Source organism: Sceloporus occidentalis, unplaced genomic scaffold (genome assembly GCF_023333645.1).
Source record: "Sceloporus occidentalis isolate IW3139 unplaced genomic scaffold, rSceOcc1.0.p SCAF_3, whole genome shotgun sequence".
NCBI classification, from domain to species: Eukaryota; Metazoa; Chordata; class Lepidosauria; order Squamata; family Phrynosomatidae; genus Sceloporus; species Sceloporus occidentalis.
In genome coordinates this window covers 138,892,552-138,915,087 of record NW_028316983.1, presented here as the reverse complement: position 1 = coordinate 138,915,087, position 22,536 = coordinate 138,892,552, and the positions used below count along the sequence as shown (strand labels likewise).

The 22,536-nt window shown below is 42.7% G+C and overlaps 1 protein-coding gene across 2 annotated transcripts in view; it reads right to left on the bottom strand.

Moving 5' to 3' along the window:
* The window catches only part of ANKRD33B (ankyrin repeat domain 33B), a 50,237-nt gene extending 28,417 nt beyond the window's left edge, over positions 1-21,820 (bottom strand). For both annotated transcript variants that reach the window (XM_089516447.1, XM_089516448.1), the window contains exon 1: positions 19,829-21,820. In XM_089516447.1, the coding sequence (XP_089372573.1) occupies positions 19,829-20,539 (711 nt within the window). In that variant the 5' untranslated portion in view covers positions 20,540-21,820. The remainder of the gene's footprint in view (positions 1-19,828) is intronic.
* Positions 21,821-22,536: the final 716 nt, after the last annotated feature.

The window sequence follows — 22,536 nt, the reverse complement described above, 5'->3', positions numbered from 1 at the left end:
AGTAATTTATGGTAGTTAAGCTAAGCAGCACGGTTTTTCATTACTGAAAAGTTAATCTTTTAAAGATGTGAAATGTTAATCATTCCCAACAGATTGCTCTTCGTGCAGAAATAAAACAATACATATCCAATAGTACTGGTGTCCTAATTTTGCATGACAGTGGGGATTAATTTGTTTTTTTTTTTTTTAAGACTGTTCATAAAACAATAAGCTGCCAAAAATTAATGTTAGCATAATTAAAAATGTTTGGATAATAAAAGAATGGACAGTTTTAGGATTATAGAAAACTTCTGAATGAAACAATAAATGTATGACTTATATTCAAAGCATTTCACATGAGACACACTAAATCTACATATTGTTCTGCTTAACCAGAAGATTGTACTGAAGGAGCAATGTGAACGTATGTTACATAACAGATAGCAGAATTATGGTTATCTAAAATATAATAAAGTTTAGGTATGTGTATAGCACACAGAACGCAAATACCACTTCAGAATATTTTTATTCAGAATTTGACCAAATATGAATAACCAGCTTACTATGTAGTTTTGCACTTTCTGTCCATCTTTTTAAAATGTGATTTTTCTGCCATCTTTAAAGCTTATCTTACGTGATTTTTCACAATGAATTTCGAATGTTTCAGAAAGGTGTTTTTTTTAGTTGTTTACTATGTCAACTTCAACTTATGGCAACCTACTTTTAAAGTACTGTATTCACATCTTAATATTGTGTTTCATGTGGGAAAACATTTAATATACTACTCCCTGTGCAGACTTAGAAAACTGGCTGTTTATTTGTCAGATATAAAACAGAAGATGAAAAGAATGAGAAAGAAAAGTCTACAGGTGAAATCTTTTTCCGTCCCATAATACATAAGAGGCTCAGAAAAACTTTTAAGAGGGGAACATTACTTTAGCAACATCTTTAAAATAAAATAATTATTAAAATGAATACAATGTTCAGATTATAGGTCTCTTTATATGTTTTGATGTGCATCCAGGTTTCCTACATCTTTGACTATATCTATACAGCAGAATTCATGAAGTTTGACACCACCTTAATTACCATGATGCAATGCTATGGAATTCTGGAATTTGTAATTTTGTGAGATATTTAGTCTTCTCTGTCAAAGAGCTCTGGTTCCACAACAAACTACAAATCCCAGGATTTCATAGGATGGAGTCAAGAGTGTGAAACTGCATTAATTCTGCAATGTGGAGGCAGCTAAATTTAGGTTATGAATGGTTCTCATACAGCTCCAGAGAACATGTTTGGAACCCTACCTCTAGATACAAGTTGCTCTTGCTGAATTTGAAGGCCTTTTGTTTATGGCTTTTCAGACTGTACATTTCACACACAGCATCATCAGGTTTTATTTTACTAAGTAGTATTGAAGATTAGTAATGGAACACTGATCCCTCCACACAGTAGTTGCAGAAAAAGAATCTATTTTGTTCTCTAGAAAGACAATTGATTTAAAATACTAAAAGCAGTTCTAAAAGTAGAGGTTGAAAGTTCCTTGATTACAAAATTCCTACATGACAAAATATTTTAACAAGCTTCATGCTAAAATTAAAACCTCACTCCCATGTCTTCAAAACTGAAGTCATGTTCAAATATATCTCCATTTAGGAAATTATGCATGGTCTGCTTTGTTCACAGCAATATAATATTTAAATCAATATTCTTTAAATGCTAAATATAGATTTAGGAGCCCCCCTGTCACAAAGTTTTACAAGGAGGTTAGGGCCCATGCAGTATAGTCCTATGTGTTAATTGACAACAATGGGACTTGAAGTCCCCCGCTTTTTACTATGCACAGAGGAGTCCGGAATCGTACCCCTGCCAATACGGAGGGACAACTATATAGGCAAAAGCCAACCAAAGTTAATACCCATATGCTTAATCTTCTCTGTAACTTTAATAGTGGTAATTTTTTGTCTTGGCTATGCCTTCAGTTGCTATAAAACAGTGATACTTTATAAACTATTAACAAATGATTTCTATTTTTAGAATCCTTCTCAAACAAATAATGCACACCAGGCAATTGAAACACCCAGCAGCTGTTTCACAATGCTGCAACTGAAGTTTCTCTGATAGCTTCTACCACTTATGGCCTTGAATCTGCTGAGAGTGGTTAACCATCTCACTGCACCTGGCCAAAAGCTGCCCACTCACCTTGGCAGAAAGTCAAGCTAAGCATTGTAATATATACCTATGAGAGGCAAAAGTGATGCCTTTGCACATAATTATTTTTAATTTTCTGTACTGCCCGTTTTCTTATGCAAGATTAATTTTGTAAAACAAATGTTTCAACCAAATGTATTTCTCCATTCCTCATATCCTCATATATACGTAAAGGATGATTCACACCCACATATACAAACCCCTTAAAAAATACGTTAAATGCACGCTACTACCAAAGCTAATCACTGCATCTATATTCGTACCAGATGTCATTTCCTATCATCTTTCTTGTTTTACAAGCAGTCACTGTTATATTCACTGTGAAATGTAAGCTTACTAAGCCAAGAAAAAAGTCTCTGCGTATTCTATTTTTAGCAAAGATCACAGTAGATTTAGATTACAGTGGATTATGTACAAGATTGTAGCAGAGATGGAACACAGGCCAAAATAAAGCTTGTAGTTACACCTGTATAGAGCCAGTGACCAGGATGAGAGGGTACCAGAATACTTGATAGCAAAATAATCTGATTATTGTTCCCAGTTTCATACATCTCTATGTGTATTGTGTTCTTTTATACTGTGATGTGTTTAATCCGTTTATAAATTAATAAAAATATAAAATTTCAAAAAAGGAAAATGGACCAATGAGAATTGCATATTATGCTTAAGGTCTATATGCATGAATTTGTCATACAGAACTGGAGTGACTAATGCTTTGCTGTTGAAAATTTTTCTTTACATTAATTATACACTAATTACATATATATTAGGCCGTATATGTCATTGTATGCCTCCTTTGTTAATTTTCCTCTTGTACTTCTTTGACTTTCATTGTCAATATAAGCAGCTTTGCCCAAGCTTCAATATTCTTGTGTATCCACTAGTTTTATTTTTAAGCTCCTGAGTGATCCTAAATCCGTTTATAATATTCAATTTTCCCCCTGAAAATAATTTCATCCTTTTGTGAATATCATCAATGCATGTAACTATGCATGCCTATCAACCAAAGACTCTTTCTCATACAATGGCCTGTCTCAATAACTTGTATAACACATATCCATCAACAAAATTATCCACACATATCCAGACAACATGCAGTCTATATGACTCCATCATAATAATTTTCCCTTCCCCAAGCAACACATTTTTGAGCATCTTTGCCTAATGAAGAAATGGTTTCAAATGCTAGTACAATAAGGGCCTGTACAGACAGGCCAAAATAAAGCTGCTTCAGGTCACTTTAGAGATATGCTGTTTAAATAATGCATGTGTCCTAAGAGGCCAGAAGGACTGGAGTGCAACTTTGGCACAGCTTCTGGCCTCTTAAAATGTGTGTGTCATTTAAACAGCATACTTCCAAAGTGACCCAAAGCAGCTTTATTTTGGCCTGTCTGTACAGGACCTAAGATTAATGACATAATTTTCAGAGTTTGGAATTTATTTTATGGTCAACACAGGCATGACCGCATTTGTATAATTTGAAAAATAGCTAATTTAGCTGTTCAATAGAGGGATTCTACATTGGAGGATCTTACACCATCTTAAATGGGACTTTCTTTTCTGAGAAAATTCCCTCCAAAAAGGTAAATGTGCACATATTAGCTTCCTTTGCTGGATTGAGCTCTTAAAGTTATTTTAAACAATATTGTATCGAGGCTGCTTGGGAAAATAACTGCTCTTTCTTCAAACTATGGTCTGTGAACTGTGTACACACAGGCACTTTGTGGCATGGTGGCAGCGATATTAGGGTTCAGGAGCACACAGCCACCACATTAATGTTTGTATTTTCCGGTTATCTTTAGAGGCAAAAAGACATCTGTATTGTGCCTCATTTAGTTTGATATTTAATTTTTTCCAGTCTTAGAGCCTTTGTTAAGTTGTCTCTCCATTAAGTCTAAGCATGTCCTTTAACTGCGTCCTTTCTGTTCAAATCTATTCTATTCAAATTAGATTTTGTGTGTTAATTAGAGTGCTTAAGTTTATATGGTAGGAGTAATAAGGGTTTTCTGGAAAATTTGCTGCTGCTCTAAAATCTATATACATCTTATTTGGCATACTGATTTGACTTTCATTGAGTAAATGGAATTTTAAAAAAGGATGCCAGTTCTAGGTCTGTATGAATATCTTAATTAATTTGCCTCTGTCTGCCACTGATGATCAACCAGTAGAAGCAGGCTACTTTGTGCACATCACCCAACAGATAGGAATAAATCCAAGTCCCCGCTCCTTATTACATACCAGCTGGCATTGCCAAAGCTGAGAGCACTGGAGAACCTGGAATTCAGAAGTATTTGATCAACCAGCATTGCACACAGTGAAATTTACAGTGAAAATTTTAATTGTCTTCTGTGGTTCAGTTTAAATGTATCAAAAGCTCCGAATTGTTTCTTGTGATCATTTTAGATCCCAGTGGTACAACAATATCAGTAGGAAACTAGCATGGATATCAATGAGCTGGTTTCAGCTTACAACTCACCCTGACGTATTTGCTTTACATAGGGGAGCATTCATACCTGAAACATCTTTTCTGAAGTAGTGCAGTCCAACAAAGTCAATACTGTATCACCTATCTGAATATCTATGGTAATTTGGATCTCATACACAGTCTCAAACAGGAAATGATAAAAGACTAAATATAATGCAGTACGTATATTACTATCCTATGTTTGAGAATAGCATCATGCAGTAGACTTCTTTTTTAAAAAAAACAAAAAAAAAAAACCCTCAACTAATTATTATTACAACTCACTGGAAAAAAATGAAGCCATAAAAACTACAATTGGCAATAGGGGATGCAACTTAAAGATGAATTGTCCCTAGTTAACAACTATGCTTTGCAACTCAAGATAGGTAGCCCCACTCCACTGCATAAGAAAAGAAAACTAGTGCTCACTAATCCTTTTCCCTCTTTGGATGACACACAGCCCCAGCCCTGGATCTGGTGTGCACACTCCGTAATGGATTTTTCTGGGAAATGTTTTGATCTCTGTGTGTGAATAGAGGGAAAGAAGCACCTTATTAATAAATTAGACATGTGCTGAATGTTTGGCGCATTCTGCAGCAGAACCAGGGTATAACACCTTTAAAATGTATTTTAAAAAATTAAAGGTTCCAGGTTCCCAGATTTGGAACCCCTTGTTCCCATGCCAGGGTCGCTGGCTGCATAGGCATCCTGCTGAGCTGCCCAGTGCAACCACTGCCACTGTGAGTCATTTGCTCTGAGGGCCTGGTGGCGCAGTGGTTAATGCCTGTACTGCAACCATTCACTCAAAACCACAAGGTTGCGAGTTCAAGACCAGCAAAAGGGCCCAAGCTCGACTCAGGCTTGCATCCTTCCGACGTCGCTAAAATGAGTACCCAGACTGATGGGGGCAAATTAGCTTACTTGCTAATTAGCTTACTTGCTGTTCACCGCTATGATCTTTGGAATAGCGGTATATAAATAAAACAAATTATTATTATTATTATTATTATTATTATTAGAACAAGGTGCCCAGCCATGTGTTCATCTCCAGGCACCATGTTCTTCAGCAGGACATGCATGCAGACAGACACCCCTGCGTGGGAATAGAAAGCCAGGTAATGGTGGGGTAGGGACGTTGGGATGGCTGCAGGGCCAGGATACTTTCCCCAAATAATCCTTGCCTGTCAGTAAGCAGGGCCAGTCTTCACTAGTACATGGATGGGAGAACACCAAGGAATGCCAGGTGCTGTTGTAGGCTATATTTCAGAGGAAGGAACTGGCAAAACCACCACTGAGTATTCCTTGCCTAAGAAAACGTGATGAAATTTTTAGGGTAGCCATAAGGCAATAGGGGACTTAAACAGTGTCCTCTGCAATAATGATATGGCATCTTTTCCCTCTCTTGTTAAACTGTTGCCTGCAGTTAGTCTACAAGGTGTTATCAATGCAATATCTGAGGACTGTGTGTTGAGGAAGGTGGTCTGATAAAAAGTTTAAATATTGGTGTTTTCTTTGTTTGTTTTACTTTTGAGTTTTTAAAGGAACGTTTTTCTCTGTGTGTGTGCATTTTGCCCAGTGCATACAGGAACAATTAGAATAGTAAACATTCATTGCTTTTTCAGCCTCATGATTTTTATTCCCTTGGATCATGATTTGTCAAGGATTCTCCCCAGATATTCAAGATCAAATAATGTGCATCTGTCTCATGTCCACACAAAAAGATGTTTCTAACTTCAAAGATGCTGCAAGAAGAAAAACAATCCAGATACCTCTGGACATAAAAATCTTCTGATCTTGTTGGTTATAATGCAATATATATTACCTAAATAACAAAATATATGTGCACATATCTTGAATTTAATGAGACTTCAGACTAACAAGCAAAGAATTTTGAAGGACAATAGAAAAAGGACAACAGGTAAAACGATGATTTTGCTAACAGGCAATAAAAATTCCTTAAAGTAAAGAGTTATAAATCCTGCATAGCAAGTAGCTTTCACCCCTTGGCTAATGCTACCACATCACCTTTCTCATCAGCCATTACCCGGTGGCTTTGTATTCCCTCCATCCCTCTCCATGCTGCTATTCATAATCTCTCAAACCCACATAATGCTCCTTCTTAGCAGCTGCTAGTTAGTGTGCTACTGCTTTGCTTTGCGGCCAAGCCTATGTGCCACCTTTCGTTCCTCCAGTCTTCTTTCCTGCCATTTTCTACCTGAAAGCCACATTCTTGCTATTCTTATAGAGTTGGTCCTTGGTATCTGGAAGGATTTGGTTCCAGGACCCCCTGTGAATACCAAAATCCATGGGTGTTCAAATCCCACTATATACAGTGGTATAGTGAATTGGTGTCCCTTATATAAAATAGCTAAATCAAGATTTGCTTTCTGGAGTTGATATCTTTTTAAAATATTTTCAAGCCATGGATGAATAAAGAATCCATGGCTATGAAGAGCTGACTGTGCTAAATGGTCAATAGCCCACAAACCAACAGCCCAACTAATTATTATGTATACTGAATGGTGACACAACACCATGCTGACTCCGTAAAGATTGTATATGGCCTAAATACCTCAAAGGCATTAGGTCCCATCTGGTATTGGAAGCTAAGCAGGGTTAGTACTGGGATGGGAGACTGCCAACAAATACCAGGTGCTGTAGGCTATATTTCAGAGGAAGGAACTGACAAAGCCACCTCTGAGTATTCTTCAACTAAGAAATTCCTCTTACATAAGGTGACAGGTGAATTGAAGGGACATACACATAGAATGTATATCAAAGCCTATTTATAATGTTTTGCTGGGAAGTAAACTCAATTTAACTCAATGAGATTTACATCTGAATAGACGTGATCTGTTGAAAAATTTGTAATAACAACTCCTACCCACTTTTTGGAGAGATCAAAATGCAATCAATATTGCAGGGAATTCTAATATAGTTCTTATTTAAAGCAGGGAAATCAATGTAAAGTCTTCTAAAACAGTTATTTAAAGAAGTATTAATCACTAACTTCTTGGGGGAGGAAGGGAACAAAACAAATGAGGAATAAGGTTAAAATTGTGATGCAGCACCAAACATGATTGCTGCAGGTCTATTTTCCTATTTCCCAGCACTTGAGGTACAAATTATTGAGAAATCACATTCAGCATTATCCATCACATTTGGTAAGAATTCACTGTTTTTGGTAGCATGGATAAGGAACTATGGGCCCTATCACACTATACTCGCATACCACTATTAATCCACTTTAACTACCATGAAAACATTATGGGAAATTCTGGGCTTTGGTTCAGAATTCGAAATGCCCCTCCCTAAACTGCAAATCCCATGATTGCATATGATGTTCCCATGGCAGTTAAAGTGGAATAATAGTGCCATAACAGTGGAGGTTATCAAAATGCCAACAAACACTACACTGGAGAGTAGCAGATGGCGAAAAAGAATGGGAGAGAAGCAGGACATTCCCATCCTTATTGCGCGATTGCCGGAAGATTATTTGACAACATCCCACAGCATCACTCTCATACCATCCTTCTCCCGTTACTGAAGTGGAATGGCCCCGTAACTTTTTATTTATGGGAAACTCCCATGAATAAAAAGTTAAAGGGCCATTCCACTTCACTGATGGGCGAAGGACAGGATGAGAGCGAAGCTGCAGGATGTCATCTGATAATCTTCCCTCAATCATGCGATAAAGACAGGAGCGTCCTGCTTCTCTCCCATCCTTTATCACCATCTGCTACTCTCCAGTGTAGTGTTTGTTGGCATTTTGAACAATCCTGCCAGTGTTACTGGATATATTGTGTGATTTATTTGTCTTTGTTGGGTCTAGGAGTCTTGTTTCTCTAACAACATGAATGGCCCAAGTATTCAAACAGGAAATACGTCTTAGAAGAGATAATGATAATTTTCTAGTAAATACACTGAGATTGCTAATCGTTAAGCAAAGGATGCTGCTTTAGCTCTTGTGGCATAAAGCTTAATTTGCTAATGCAGATTTATAACATCAGGCTGTTAAGGACTTAATTGTGCATTTTATATTGCTGAGATTTTTGACAGAAGTTATTTTTATGCAGAATATTGTTAATTGTTTTAATACTAATTTCAGTGCAATCTACAAACTATTAATCTAGCTATTAATCTACCAATTCTTTAAAAAATTGCAATCACATTTATTCACACCAAGGAATTTATTGCAATCCTACTTCAATCTGAAATTTAAAGGTCAAGTACTGCGGTGTTAATACACTGATATATAAATCTCACTGGTTTTGATAAAACTTGACATAAATTGTGCATCACTCAAGATTAACTTTCTCATCCTGAACATCTTTCAGCTTTTCAATCACATAGAAATTTCACAGCATTGGTCCTTTCGTATAATTAAACAGGAGGTATTGTATGCTGTATAAACAGTATGCTGCATGATATGCCTGAACACATTTTGGATCCCCAACACCACATAGTATTTAGAAATACTGATAGAAATACAAGGGTGAAGCAAACATAGGGGCCAGTCCCTTCAGTTGGGATGTGACATGGGTTTTGTAACTTTTTAAATAACCTCATGCCAGCAAAAGAAAATGTGTTACATGGAAAGAGGGGAAGCAGCCAAGGGAGCAGCAATCATGACAATAATGGGCAGAGCGAGATATGGCATAGAGAGACAGTCCTATTATCATGGTAGAAGGGACAGCCAAGGGTATTGGTTACCCCAAGCTTTTCCCCACTTCAAATAGTCTGTGTAGCCTTGGCAACAGCCCCCTGGGCTGATAATGCTACTGCTCAATGCCAGGTCAGTGAATGGAAAAACATCCTTGATCCAGGACTTGAGCATGCTGACCTGGCTTATATTTTAGATAACTGGCAGGATGAAGCTGGGGAGGTTAACCTCTCAAAGACCTTTATCACACTAGGGGAGATCCCGTGGGAAAACGGGAGTTAAACGCAATTTAAAGTACATTCAAAGTTAAACCAAACTTGTAAATTTGGTTAGTTTATCACACTAGGGACTGCCCAAGTGAAATAACGTGAAGTTAATGCAAACGCAAAGCAGAGGAAAACGGCAGCTTTTTTACTCTCGGATTGTGCCAAAAGTAAAAAAACTGCTGGTTTTCTCTGCTTTGTGTTCGGATTAACTTCTTGTTATTTCACGTTAACTGCAATGTCATGTGATAAACTTTGGGGATTTCCAGGTTAAATCTACTTTAACTCCCATTTTCCTGCAGAATCTGAGTAGTGTGATAAAGTCCAAAGCTGTGTTCACCTGGATTCTCTGTATAGAAGAAGGCGAGGCCTGGAGGGCAGGAAGGTGGAATGGCAGGAGTCTATCAGGAGTCCATCTCCCTCACCAAATGCCCTATCTCACTGTCTGCAGGGTTTGAAGGTTGTTTTTTGAAGGTAGGAGTCAGGGAGAGAATACGGATTCTGTTGGTGTATCTTCCACCCCACTGCTCAACAGTATCCCTTCCTGAGCTGAGTTGGTCTCAGCATTGGTGTTCAAGTCCCCTTGTCTTCTTGTACTAAGGGACTTCAGCATCCATGCAAATACAGCTCTGTCAGGAGCTACTCAGGACTTCATGTCCACCAAGACAACTATGGGTTCGTCCCAAGTAATATCTGGTGCCACCTAAGTTGCAAGACATACTCTGGACCTGGTTTTCTGTTCTGGATGGGATGATAGTGATCTGAGTATAGAGGAACTTTCTATATTCTGTTGTCATGGACTCACCGGGAGTTGAAGCCTCTGCAGAGGTCAGGGCCAATTAAGATGGGCCATCCCAGGAGACTTATGGATCCAGATGGATTCCTGATGACTCCTGGAGATCTTACTTTTGCCTTGTCAGGTGATCCTGTTGAAGCCCTGGCTGATCTCTGGAATAGGGAAATAGCCAGAGAGGTGGACACGATTGCCCCTAAGTGTACCCCCCCATGAAGTGGAGCCAAGTAAGCATCCTGGTTCATTAGGGAACTGGTAATGATGAAACAAGTGGGACAGAGGCCAGAACGACAATGGCAGAAAACTCAGAACAAGTCTAACAGAATACTGGTTAACACTAATTGGAAGGACCACACTGTCACAATGGTGGCGGTGAAGAAATTATACTTCTTTACCAGCATTGTGTCTGCACAGTATTGTCCATTGGAGCTATCTCATGTGTCAAGGCCTTTTATATTCTGGTCTGCAAAAAGAAAACAAAGACCACTCGACAGCCCACTGTGACAAATTTGCAAGACACTTTGCAGACAAAACAATTTGGATCTGCTCTGGCTTGGATGCTGTAGCTGAGACAGGTCTAATGGATGTAATCTTGGTGCTATCTTTTCCTGTATTATTGGATCCGTTTTAATTTGCACAGCCTGAGGATGTGGACAGCATCCCTGGAGAGGTGAGTGTATACTGGATCCTTGCCCATCCTGGCTTCTGCAAGTAGCTAGAGGGAGATTGGCCAAGTGGGTAAGGGGTGTGGTGAATGCCTCACTGTGGCAAGGGAGGTTTCCATCCTGACTAAAGGTTGGCTGTGGTGAGGGCCATTACTAAAAAAAGGCCTCCTTCGATCCCTACATTCTGAATAATTCTTGACCAGACTCTAACATTCCATTTTTGGCAGGATTCTAGAGTATGCAGTGACCTCCCAGCTCTGGGGGTTTCTGTATAAAACAAATTATCTATATCCATTTGAGTCTGGTTTCAGGCCTTGTTATGGGATGGAGACAGCTTTGTTTGCCTTGGTGGATGACCTATGCAGGGACAGGGACAGGGGGAGTATGTCCCTGTTGGTTCTGTTGGACCTCTCAGCGGCTTTCAGTACTATGGGCCATGGAATCCTTCTTGGCCAACTCTCTTGAATGGGACTTGGAAACACTGTTATGCAGCGGTTCAGGTCTTTCTTGGAGGGGCGAACTCAGAAGGTGCTACTGGGAGACTCCTGTTTAATGCCCTGACCACTGGCCTATGGGGTCCTTCATGATTCTATTTTGTCTTCCATGCTGTTTAGCATCTACATGAAACCACTGGGAGAGGTCATCTGGAGTTCTGGAATGCGGCGTCAACAATATGCTGATGATACCCAACCCTATTTTTCCTTCCCATCTGATTCCAAGGAAGCTGACTCGGTACTGATCTGATATCTGTTGTCAGTAACGGAGAGGATGAGAGCAAACAAACTGAAACTTAATCCAGACAAGCCAAAGGAGCTCCTGGTCAATCAGAAGGCAGATCAAGGAATAAGGACTCCACCTATGCAGGATGGGGTCACACTGAAATCTCAGGCTTGCAGCATAGGTGTTCTGCAAGTTCATGAAACTAGATGCCCGGGTTTCAGCCATGGCCAGGAGTGAATTTACATAGCTAAGACTAGTGTGCCAGCTAGGCCCATTCCTTGGGATGTCAGATCTGGCTACAGTAATACATGCCTTGACTACATCCCATTTGAACTACTGTAACACATTCTATATGGATCCAAAATGCTGTGGCCAGGATACTGATCAGGGCCAGTTATAGGGAGCATATGATTCCCTTGTTGAAACAGCTTCACTGGCTACTGGTTTGTTTCCGGGCACAATTCAAAGTGCTGGTCATGACTTATAAAGCCCTATACAGTTTAAGTCCAGATAGTAAGAAATACTCTGCCTATACAAGCCTCAAGGGTCCTAAGAGCTTCAAGGGAGGGCTTTCTCTTGGTCCCACCACCATTACAGGCTTGTTTGGTGAGGACAAAAGAGACAGCCTTCTCAGTGACAGCACCTACCATGTGAAATTCTCTTCTATGGGAGGCTAGGCTGGTCCTCTCTCTGCTTGCCTTTTGCCAGGAGGCAAAGACATTTTTGTTTAAGCAGGCTTTTATTGATTAAGCAGAAATGCTTCTGATTATGATGTTTGATTTGTCTTTTAAAACGTTTATATGTCTTTTAAATGATCTTGTAATGTTACATAACTGAATTTAGTAAAGTGAGCTGTTTTCCCCAAAACTAATAAATTGCTTGTCTCTCACACACACACATATCCGCCTCCAACTGCACATTACCAAAATTAGGGCTACTGTGTACTTTTTATCTCTACATTCTACTATCTGAAGAAACAAGTGTTTACATTTGAAAAGGGAGGTTCTGATCCATCCTTGGAAAAGGCACAGGAGCAGCTCATCCTTTACCAACTAAGCAAGCCAAATTTATCCAAGGCAAAACTGTTTGTATGGACTTTTGCAAAGCACCTTTCTGATGATATTTTCCTCCTGAGTTTGCTTGTTTTCTCATCCCATCAACCTCTTTCTGTTAAGGCTTGGAAAAGTAATCTTGCCTCAAGGCAACATCGACATAAGTGCCCATCAACTAATATTTCAGGTGATTTTTAGCCTTCCTGTTTAAATTAGATGAAAATAGGGAAGAAAAAAACCTCCAATTTTATTCCATTTAATCTTTTTCTACACATTGACCTTTAAAAAAAAAAAAAACCTTTTCAAGCTCTCAAAACTCAGTGTCATGCCAAAACTAAACTGAAAGATTTTTTTAAAGGTTTGGTTTTGGCTCAGAAAAAGGCAGGGGAAATCCTGCCATTCCAAAAGTTAAAGTTTATCACATCCTATAAACACTTTCATATAACCTGTGAAAAGTTGAAAACAGGCTCCAGGAAAACTCCTCTCCCTGCTCAAAAGAACACCTTCTCCTTCCTTTTCTCTTGTATCTTGAAGAAGCTCAATAGGCTTTGAGTGCACTGAAGTCAGCAGATAAAGACAGATATTCATTACACTAACTTCTAACTTATTAATTACTAATTGGTCTAAAACACAATTAGCAATCCCCTCTGTTTTCCCACCATCAACATTTGTACCAACAGGATACAGACTCTTGTCTATGAGTCACTTTTTGTTCCCTCATTTGGATCATGAAGACCTTAAAACCTGATCCCTTCTCCATAAATGTTTAGGCTGTTCAATATATCAGAATCTGCTCCCTCCTTCTTTCACCAAAACTCTTCTTAGGTTTTGTTCTTGAATTTGTGCTAAATTGTTTCTTTTTTCCCCTCTTACCAAAGCCTTGGTCATCTTGTCTTTTCATTTCAGATTACGCCTTTTAATCTTATGAGATGCTGGGTCTTTGACCCTCTCTAGTGTATTACTTCACAGACTTAGCAGCATGCTTTCTTGATGTGTGCCTTCAATTTGTTTCTGACTTATGGGGACCCCAAAGCAAACCTATGACAGAGTTTTCTTGGCAAGATTGGTTCGGGGGGGGGGGTTGCCTTTGCCCTTCTCTGAAGCTGAGAGAGTATGGGCCCGAGCGGACAGGCCAAAATAAAGCTGCTTCGGGTCACTTTGGATGTATGTTGTTTAAATGCTGCATGAGTCCTAAGAGGTCAGAAGCCGTGCCAAAGCCACACTCCAGTCCTAAGGACTACAACGCAGCTTTGGAGCAGCTTCTGGACTCTTAAAATGTGTGTGTCATTTAAATAGCATACCTCCAAAGTGACCCAAAGCAGCTTTAGTTTGGTCTGTCTGTTTGGGCCACTCAAAATCTGATCTCCACAAAGTACAATGCTCAAACCAAACTAGCCATTTCTGAGCCATTATTTCATTAGCAGCATACTACCAATGAGACAATGGCTGAGAAAATGTGCAGTGCAACCTGAACAATAGTTTTACAATTTACGTTCTTACTGAAAGAAAAAAAATAGCAGCACCAGATGTGCATTATTTTTTTAAAAAAACACATTATTATTTTATTATACAGTGGACCCTTGGTATGCTCTGAGGTTTGGTTCCAAACCCCTGTGGATAACAAAAGCCATGGAGGCTCAAGTCTCACTGAATACAATGGCAGAGTAAAATGGTATCCCTTACAAAAAATAATGGCAAAAAATCAACATTTGCCTTTTGGAATTCATATATTTGAAAAAAAATTTCAATCTGTGGATGCTTCAATCCATGGATAAAAAATCTGTGGATATGGAAGGCTGACTGTATTACACATTACATCATATTATATTACTCAGACAGGCTTTTAAAACAGAAAGCGTTTAAAGAATGGGCTGGGGATGTTGTACTGTTTTAACTGTACTGTTTTAAAGCACTTTTACCTTTTGTTAACTGCATTTTATTCTTTTAATGAATTATGTGTTTTAATACCATAACAGTTTAATTGTATGTTTTAATGCTCACTTCTGTATGTTTTTAATTGTGTCTTTTTTTACATTGTAAGTTGCTTTGAGTTCCAATTTTGGGGAAAGGTGGGATATAAATAAATATCATCATCATCATCATCATCACCACCACCACCACCTAAAATGAATGATTCCCATTGACTGTGGGACAGAATAAATTATATACAGTATAGCCTTAGTAACAGGTGAACTGATTGAAAGTATTTCTACTGTTTCACGGTGTTGCAATATTTTCAGCACTTTGGCTAGTTCAGGGGTAGGCAACCTTTTGGAGCCGGGGGCCAGGTTGCTGTCCCTCAGACAAGTTGGGGGGCCGAAGCCGAGGGGTGGAGCTTCCACCCTCCGGGGGCGGGGCTGCATGCTGGGGGCGGAGCTTCCACCCTCCAGGGGCGGAGCCTCCACTGAAGCCCCACAAAGAGGAGGAGGCGTGTGCCCGCCCTCTCCTCCTCGGTCCCTTTCTGGACAAACACCCCCAACCTGCATTCCAAAACACACACAACAGCACATTTGTGCATTTCACACTTTGGAAGGTGACACTCTCTCAGCTTCAGAAACAGTAGTTGCCTGCCTCTCAAGCTCACTCATCATCATCACCATCATCACACTATCATTGTCAAAGCAAGGGAGACTTGTTAGCATTAAAAGCACACAAAACACGCTTTGGAAGGTGACACTTTCTCAGCTTCAGAAACAGTAGTTGCATGAATCTCAAGCTCACTCATCATCATCACCATCATCACACTATCATTGTCAAAGCAAGGGAGACTTGTTAGCATTAAAAGCACACAAAACACACTTTGGAAGGTGACACTTTCTCAGCTTCAGAAACAGTAGTTGCATGGCTCTCAAGCTCACTCATCATCATCACCATCATCACACTATCATTGTCAAAGCAAGGGAGACTTGTTAGCATTAAAAGCACACAAAACACGCTTTGGAAGGTGACACCTTCTCAGCTTCAGAAACAGTAGTTGCATGGCTCTCAAGCTCACTCATCATCATCACCATCACCACGACCACCACTATCATTGTTACAGCAGACCTTTTAGCATTAAATGCACTGAAACTACACAGAAATGCACTGCTCCTCCTTCCTTCCTCCCCTTTCTTCCTCCTTCCTCCTCTTCTTTCTCCCTCCTCCTCTTCTTCCTCCCTGCTTCTCTTCCTCCTACTTCTTTCCTTCCTCCTCCTCCCTCCTTTTCCTCCTTCCTTCCTCCTCCTCCCTCCTCTTCCTCTTTCCTTCCTCCCTCCTCCTCCTCCTCCTCCCCCCCACCGCGCCTTCCTTCCCTGCCTGGAGAGAGCCGGCTAGGGCCAAGGGAGACCTTGCTGCAGAGGGGCTCCTTGGCTCTGGCAGCCCTCCCTCCTCCTACTTCTTTCCTTCCTCCTCCTCCCTCCTTTTCCTCCTTCCTTCCTCCTCCTCCCTCCTCTTCCTCTTTCCTTCCTCCCTCCTCCTCCTCCTCCTCCCCCCCACCGCGCCTTCCTTCCCTGCCTGGAGAGAGCCGGCCAGGGCCAAGGGAGACCTTGCTGCAGAGGGGCTCCTTGGCTCTGGCAGCCCTCCCGCCGGCGGGGAGAGCCGGCCAGGGCCAAGGAGGCCTCGCTACAGCAAAGCCTCCTTGGCTCTGGCAGCCCTCCCGCCGGCGGGGAGAGCCGGCCAGGGCCAAGGAGGCCTCGCTACAGCAAAGCCTCCTTGGCTCTGGCAGCCCTCCCGCCGGCGGGGAGAGCCGGCCAGGGCCAAGGAGGCCTCACTACAGCGAAGCCTCCTTGGCTCTGGAAGCCTTTCTGCCGGCGGGGAGAGCCGGCCAGAGCCAAGGAGGCCTCGCTACAGCGAAGCCTCCTTGGCTCTGGAAGCCCTCCCGCCGGCGGGGAGAGCCGGCCAGAGCCAAGGAGGCCTCGCTACAGCGAAGCCTCCTTGGCTCTGGCAGCCCGCCCACCCGCGCCAGTGACGGCCCCAGCCTCACAGAGGCCCGCTGCCGCCGTCTGAGCCCAATTTGAGAGCTCCGGCGGCTGCAGCGGGCCTCCTGGAGGCCGAAGTCTCGCGCGACCTCTTCTGTGGTCGCGCGAGACTTCGCCCCTGGGCGCCGCCATTTTTTCGTCCAAAATGGCGGCGAAGTCTCGCGCGACCTCAGAAAAGGTCACGCGAGACTTCGCCGCCATTTTGGACGAAAAAATGGCAGCGTCCAGAGCGGCAAAAAGCCGCGACCGCCGCTGGTGGCGGTGGCGGCAGCCACAGTCGGGGGCCGCTCCAACGGCCTCCGCGGGCCGCATCCGGCCCGCGGGCCGGAGGTTGCCGACCCCTGGGCTAGTTAAACTAAACCCAGAGCTTATTTCTTCCCTTGCTAAATTGGTTCTACCAGCTGCCTCTGTTACTTACTTACATGCACACACACACACACACACACACACACTTTCACAAATTCAATATACACTTTGGTATGAAACTGGGCATCTAATCCACCTATATTCCATTTTCATGTTAATTTTTTCACATAGAAAACCCCATGATAGGTTCACTTTAGGGTCACCATAAGTCAGAAACAACTTGAAGGCACACAACGACAACAACAAGTAAGGTTGCTAGGAGAAATTCTGTCTGTATCAATTTTATGCAGAAAATCTAAGTGGGAAAGGGCTGAGAATTAGTTTTCATTCACACTTTATCCTGGAAGCAAGGTTGCCGCTGGGAAGCCAAACTGCTGGGAAGCCATCTCTCCACATGGTTGGCTGCATATCAGAGGAGCAGTCATGTGGTTTACATCAATTGTGGCCACATCAGGAAAGCCATTTATTTGCAAGAGGCTTCCCTGATATTTTTAAAATTGACCTGAGCTGTCTGGATATCATTTCATACAAGTGACTAACCCCCTGGAATGCTATTCACATATCTAATATTCTCAGCTGCAAACACGCCATCATGGCAACATTTGATGGTTCCTGCAGTTTTAAATGTGTTTTAAACAAATCTGGGGTTTCACTCTACTTACAGAATGGTGTTGTTGTTGTTACCATATATACTCATGTACAAGTCAACCTCATGTGTAAGTCAAGGGAAGGTTTTAGGGCCAACATCATGGATTTTGATATGACTTGTGGATAAGTCGGCAGTAAAACTTCGGGAAGGAGAAGGTTTTACCATTGGATTGAGAAGGGAAGGAAGTGGAGGAAAATGAGGTGTTTGGTGGTCAGAGAAATCCAGAGGAGGAGGAGAATGGATTTTTGGGTCACTCTTTGGGCATAAAGTTTTTGACTTACAGTTGAGTATATACTGTATGGTAATTTCTGAGCTGTCTATGTTTGTTTCTGATTCTGTTTTAAGAAACATGTTGTGCTGTATTGGTTTTGTTGTTTTCATTCTACAGTATTTTTGTACTTGAATGCTCTGTTTTGTTTACTTTTGTCCTTTAAGCTATTCTTATTGCTGTTGTTGTTCTTACTGCTATTTGCGATTGGCTAACATATGAATTGTTACTACAAACAGGATTCAGTCCTAAATTGCAGGGTTGATTATATTTATCATATTTAAGAAATCTGCACATGGATATGACTAAGGCATGCCATGGTGTATAGCACTGGTTTTTGCTTGCTCCTTGATCCTCAAACCACCAGTGAGCTGCTGGCACTGAGAAAGTTCACTGAGAAATTCAACCCAGTGTTCACCGGGGAAATAAAAGAAGCCAAAGTAAGGTTGTTTGGCCACATTTTTCCAACTGAAAAGAAGCACGCTGGTGACAGATCCATTTGAACATCAGTGAGGTGGCATCTTGCCCTTTACAAGCATTGCTCTGGGTAGAGCTGTTCTTAAAGCTGGACCAAAGTGAAGTTTATGACAGATATGAATTAAATAGGGACAAGGTGTATTAGTCAGCAAATAGCTAAATTTTAAGGGTGAGGCTGCTTTCTTTCCTTTTGCCCAATGTGCAGAGATTGAGGCAAGTGGGCACATGTAAGTCAGGAGCAGGACTGAATGAACCAGCTGGTGCTTTAGTGAGAAACGTCTAAGAAGAACATGAACAATTAATTCATTTTTTTCTTGACTGGTTTGTTTGTTTTTGTTTTTGTTTAGTTAAGTATGGTTTTAGGCAAGCCTTCCTTTGGTTGGCTGAGCTCTTGCTGAGGACAGGGTTTGTTACCAGGTTGTTGCTGTACTTTTCTCTGCAGTGTCTTTTTAAATTGTATTTCCATCCTGGAGACAGACGTAATGAAGAAAATGTATAAATGTATAAATGAAGCAGCACAGAAAGAAACGTAGACAGTTGCAAAACTGTGCTGCTTTTTACTTTTGGGGAAATCCTGAAAGTAAAAAGCAGTGCAATTTTGTTCACTTTCTATGCAGGTTAATGTCGCATTAATGCTCAATGCCCCTAACATCGTCTGAAAATGATCCCGGTTTTGCGGGATTTTTCCGGATTTAAATCCCGTTTCTGCACAGGATTTTGGCATTTAGTCTCCTGTGTAATAAACTCCTATGTTAGAAACTATTAGACAGACTTGTTTGTTTTGTCAATGTTATTTTGTTTGATAGAGATGTTGGCTGAATGGTTTTAATGTAAATAAATAAATTTAACAATTTTAAAAAATATATTATTATTTTTAAATTAAAAATTGTACTTCCCATTGTGTCAAAATCACACTTTTACTAAAATTCTGTTGGAACTGCGGGTCTTGTTTTGAGTTTCTATGGTGTCCTCTCCCTTTGCTTTGCATTACTTTGAGCCACCTTGAGCCCCTTGCATGGAAGAAAGGCAAGCTACAATAAACCCAATAAATAAGTCAGTGTCTGAAGGTAGAAAGGGAACACTCACTCAGGGTTGACAGATGCCAGCACCATGTTCACGTGGTGCATGAATGAGGGCTGAATGAAGCAGGGTAGTACTTCATGGGCAGTTGGGTGGGTCACGAAAAGGATGGAGTCTGGGGCAACTTTGGACCCAAGAAGAGGAGCTCTTAAACCTACTCCCTATCACCCCTTCCCTGCCCCCCCCATGTGTAGGGATGGGGCTGAAGCCTCCCTTCCTCACCCGCTTGTTGCGGTCTGTCTCCTGGACATCGACTTCCTCCAGCCCCTGGCGGATGAGCGCCTTCAGGACGACGACGTTGTTGGTGCAACAGGCACGGAAGAAAGATAGTGTTTCTGGACTGACGGAAGGTTCCGACTCACCCAGCGACCAGTCGTCCTCCTCATCCCCATCGTCAATCTGTGGTGGGTAGAAGGAATCGTCCGATGCTATGCTGCGCGTGTCTGGGAACTCCGAGAAGTCCTCCAAGTCCTCATACTCACTGTCTGCATCTTCATCCTCCCCGCTTTCACCCTCTTCTGGTGCATGCTGCATTTGGGGGACCGGGATGGTGGCAGCAACACTGTCATCATCGCCACTGGGATTTCCTTCGGCCCCTGCTGCCCCTTCGGCTCCCACTGGCCCTCCAGGTGGGGGGCCTTGGTCAAATGGTGGTGGCTGGAGGTGCTTCCCCTGAGCGGGACTCTGGCCTTCCCCAATCCCCTTTCCATCTCCAGAAAGAAGGACCATCGTCGCCTCCCTTTCTTCCTCAAGGAAGGTGCAATGAGCAGAGCGATTTTCCCGCCCAGAGTGTGAGGAAGTTTTTAACTCAAGGAGCAAAAGTGCTCCCCTGAGGCACCACCGGGCCTCCCATACAGACACATCCACATAGAGGCATGGAAAGCCAGTGGAAACTTCAGGGAGAAAAGAAAGAGGGAAGAAGACCGGCGACATAAGCTCAGCCTCGCTTGGACTTGAAAAGTGAAAGACATTAACTTGCCCCCTCCCCTCAGAGTGCTAAAATCTCAGCCATGAAGGCAAGGGGGAAAATCCTGAGACAAGAAAAACCCAGCTGTGGATAATGCAGTGGAAAACCCCCAAGTTTTCTAAGACTTCAGAACTCAGCAGAAACTTCACTTACAAGCAGTGTCCTTAAATTCTCAACATGCTCAAACCCAGCCTCCTGGTTTGAGAACCAAAGATAGAAGGGGATCCCCAGAGTAACCTGATCACACCCAAATCCATCTGAGGAAGCAGACTTTAGTCTAGGAAAGCTCCTGCTGCCCACTTCTTTCAGTGAGTCTCAAAGGGGCTACAAGATCTCTCTACATCCATTTGGAGATTAGATAACATAAATGCATCTGAGGAAGTCAGCTTTAGCCTAGGAAAGCTCCTAGTGCCCACTTCCTTCAGTGAATCTCAAAGGGGCTACAAGATCTCTCTACATAATGATCACACCTGCTTCCTCTAGTTGAGATCTAGTGTAAAAAAAAAGGAGGGGGTAGGATAGATTGAAGTCACTTTCCTGCAAACACAGCCCACCAAACCCAACAGAAACCCAGGAAGAAAGTGGGGATGCCTTCCCATGAACAAGTCTCCTCCCAACTCAGAGTGATGGGATCTAGAGAGGAGATCTATCCCAATATACCTAAGAATACCAGACCCTGCCAGCCTTCCTAGCTCCACCAGATGCCCCCAGCCCCAAGGTCCCCCAAAGGCAAAAGGCCACCCATCCTTCCTGAGCCTTCAGGTTGCCCTGCTTCAACTTCAAGACTGAGGCAGGAAAAGTCAGGCTGAGTCCACTGGGGGAGTTTGGGAGAGAAGAAGGGGCTCCTTTGCCAGGGCATGGCCCTCCCTCTGGGGCATGCAAAGAAAAGGCATCACTTCGGGGGAGGATTTCCCCAAGGGAGGCAGGAGATCCAGGCCAGCCCAGCAGCTCTGCAGACTGACTCCCCGGAGCAAGTTGGAGGGAGCCTCCTCTGCCTCCCCAAAATGGAAAAGGAGCTCCAATCTCACGCGGTTTGCAGCACTTCTTGGAAAGAGGCAGATCGTGGGTTTTTCTTTCTTTCTTGAGGCTTCTTGCAGGAGAGAGTGATGCCCCTCCGAGGGATCCTGGAAGGAGATGCCCTCAAAGGGCTCCGGCCAGAGAGAGGCTCCGCAGCTTCATGGCAGGGGATGAAGGGCTGCTGCTGCCCTCGCCCCCCCACCGATGATCCCCCTCTTCCTCCTCCTCCGCCTGGCAATGCCTCCGCTCCAGGAGCAGCCAAAAGATCCCCATCCCTCCTAAGCCGATCACCAGGAGATTGAATGAAGCTCCGGCTTAGCCCCTGGGCACCAGCAGCAACAGCAGCAAAGGCACTGCCCTCCAGCTGGCCACTGGGGAAGAGGGGCCAGGCACCAGACTGACACTGACAGGTGAGCCTTTGCCAGCCTCTGCCACCCTCCCTCCCTCCCTCCCTCCCTGGGGGCACTTTCTGCCCCCCTGGGCACCCCTGGCCTGAGTCTCCTCCAGCCAAGGGCACCAGAGATCTTCCCCCACCTCCTCCTTTGCCAGGACCTTCCCTCCATTCCAGCCTTCTGTCCAGGAGGAGCTCCAAAAGGTCCTCCATTTGGAACAGGGCTAAGAAGAGGGGGACCAGAAGGTGGTCCTCCTCCTCCTCCTCCTTTCATTCCAGCCTCCTGCCCTCCCTTGGGAGCATCACTAAGAACAGGGTGACCAGATACCCTCCTTCCTTGCCAGAACAGGTCCTTCATTCCAGCCTTCTGTCCAGGAAGAGCTCCAAAATGTCCTCCATTTGGAGCACCTCTAAGAACAGGGTGACCAGGGTTCCTCCATTTCAACCTTCTGTCCAGGAAGGATTCCAGAAATGCTCTCCATCTGGAGCATCACTAAGAACAGGATGACCAGGGGTCTTCCTCCTTTGCCCAGGAACTGTCCTGCATTTCAACCT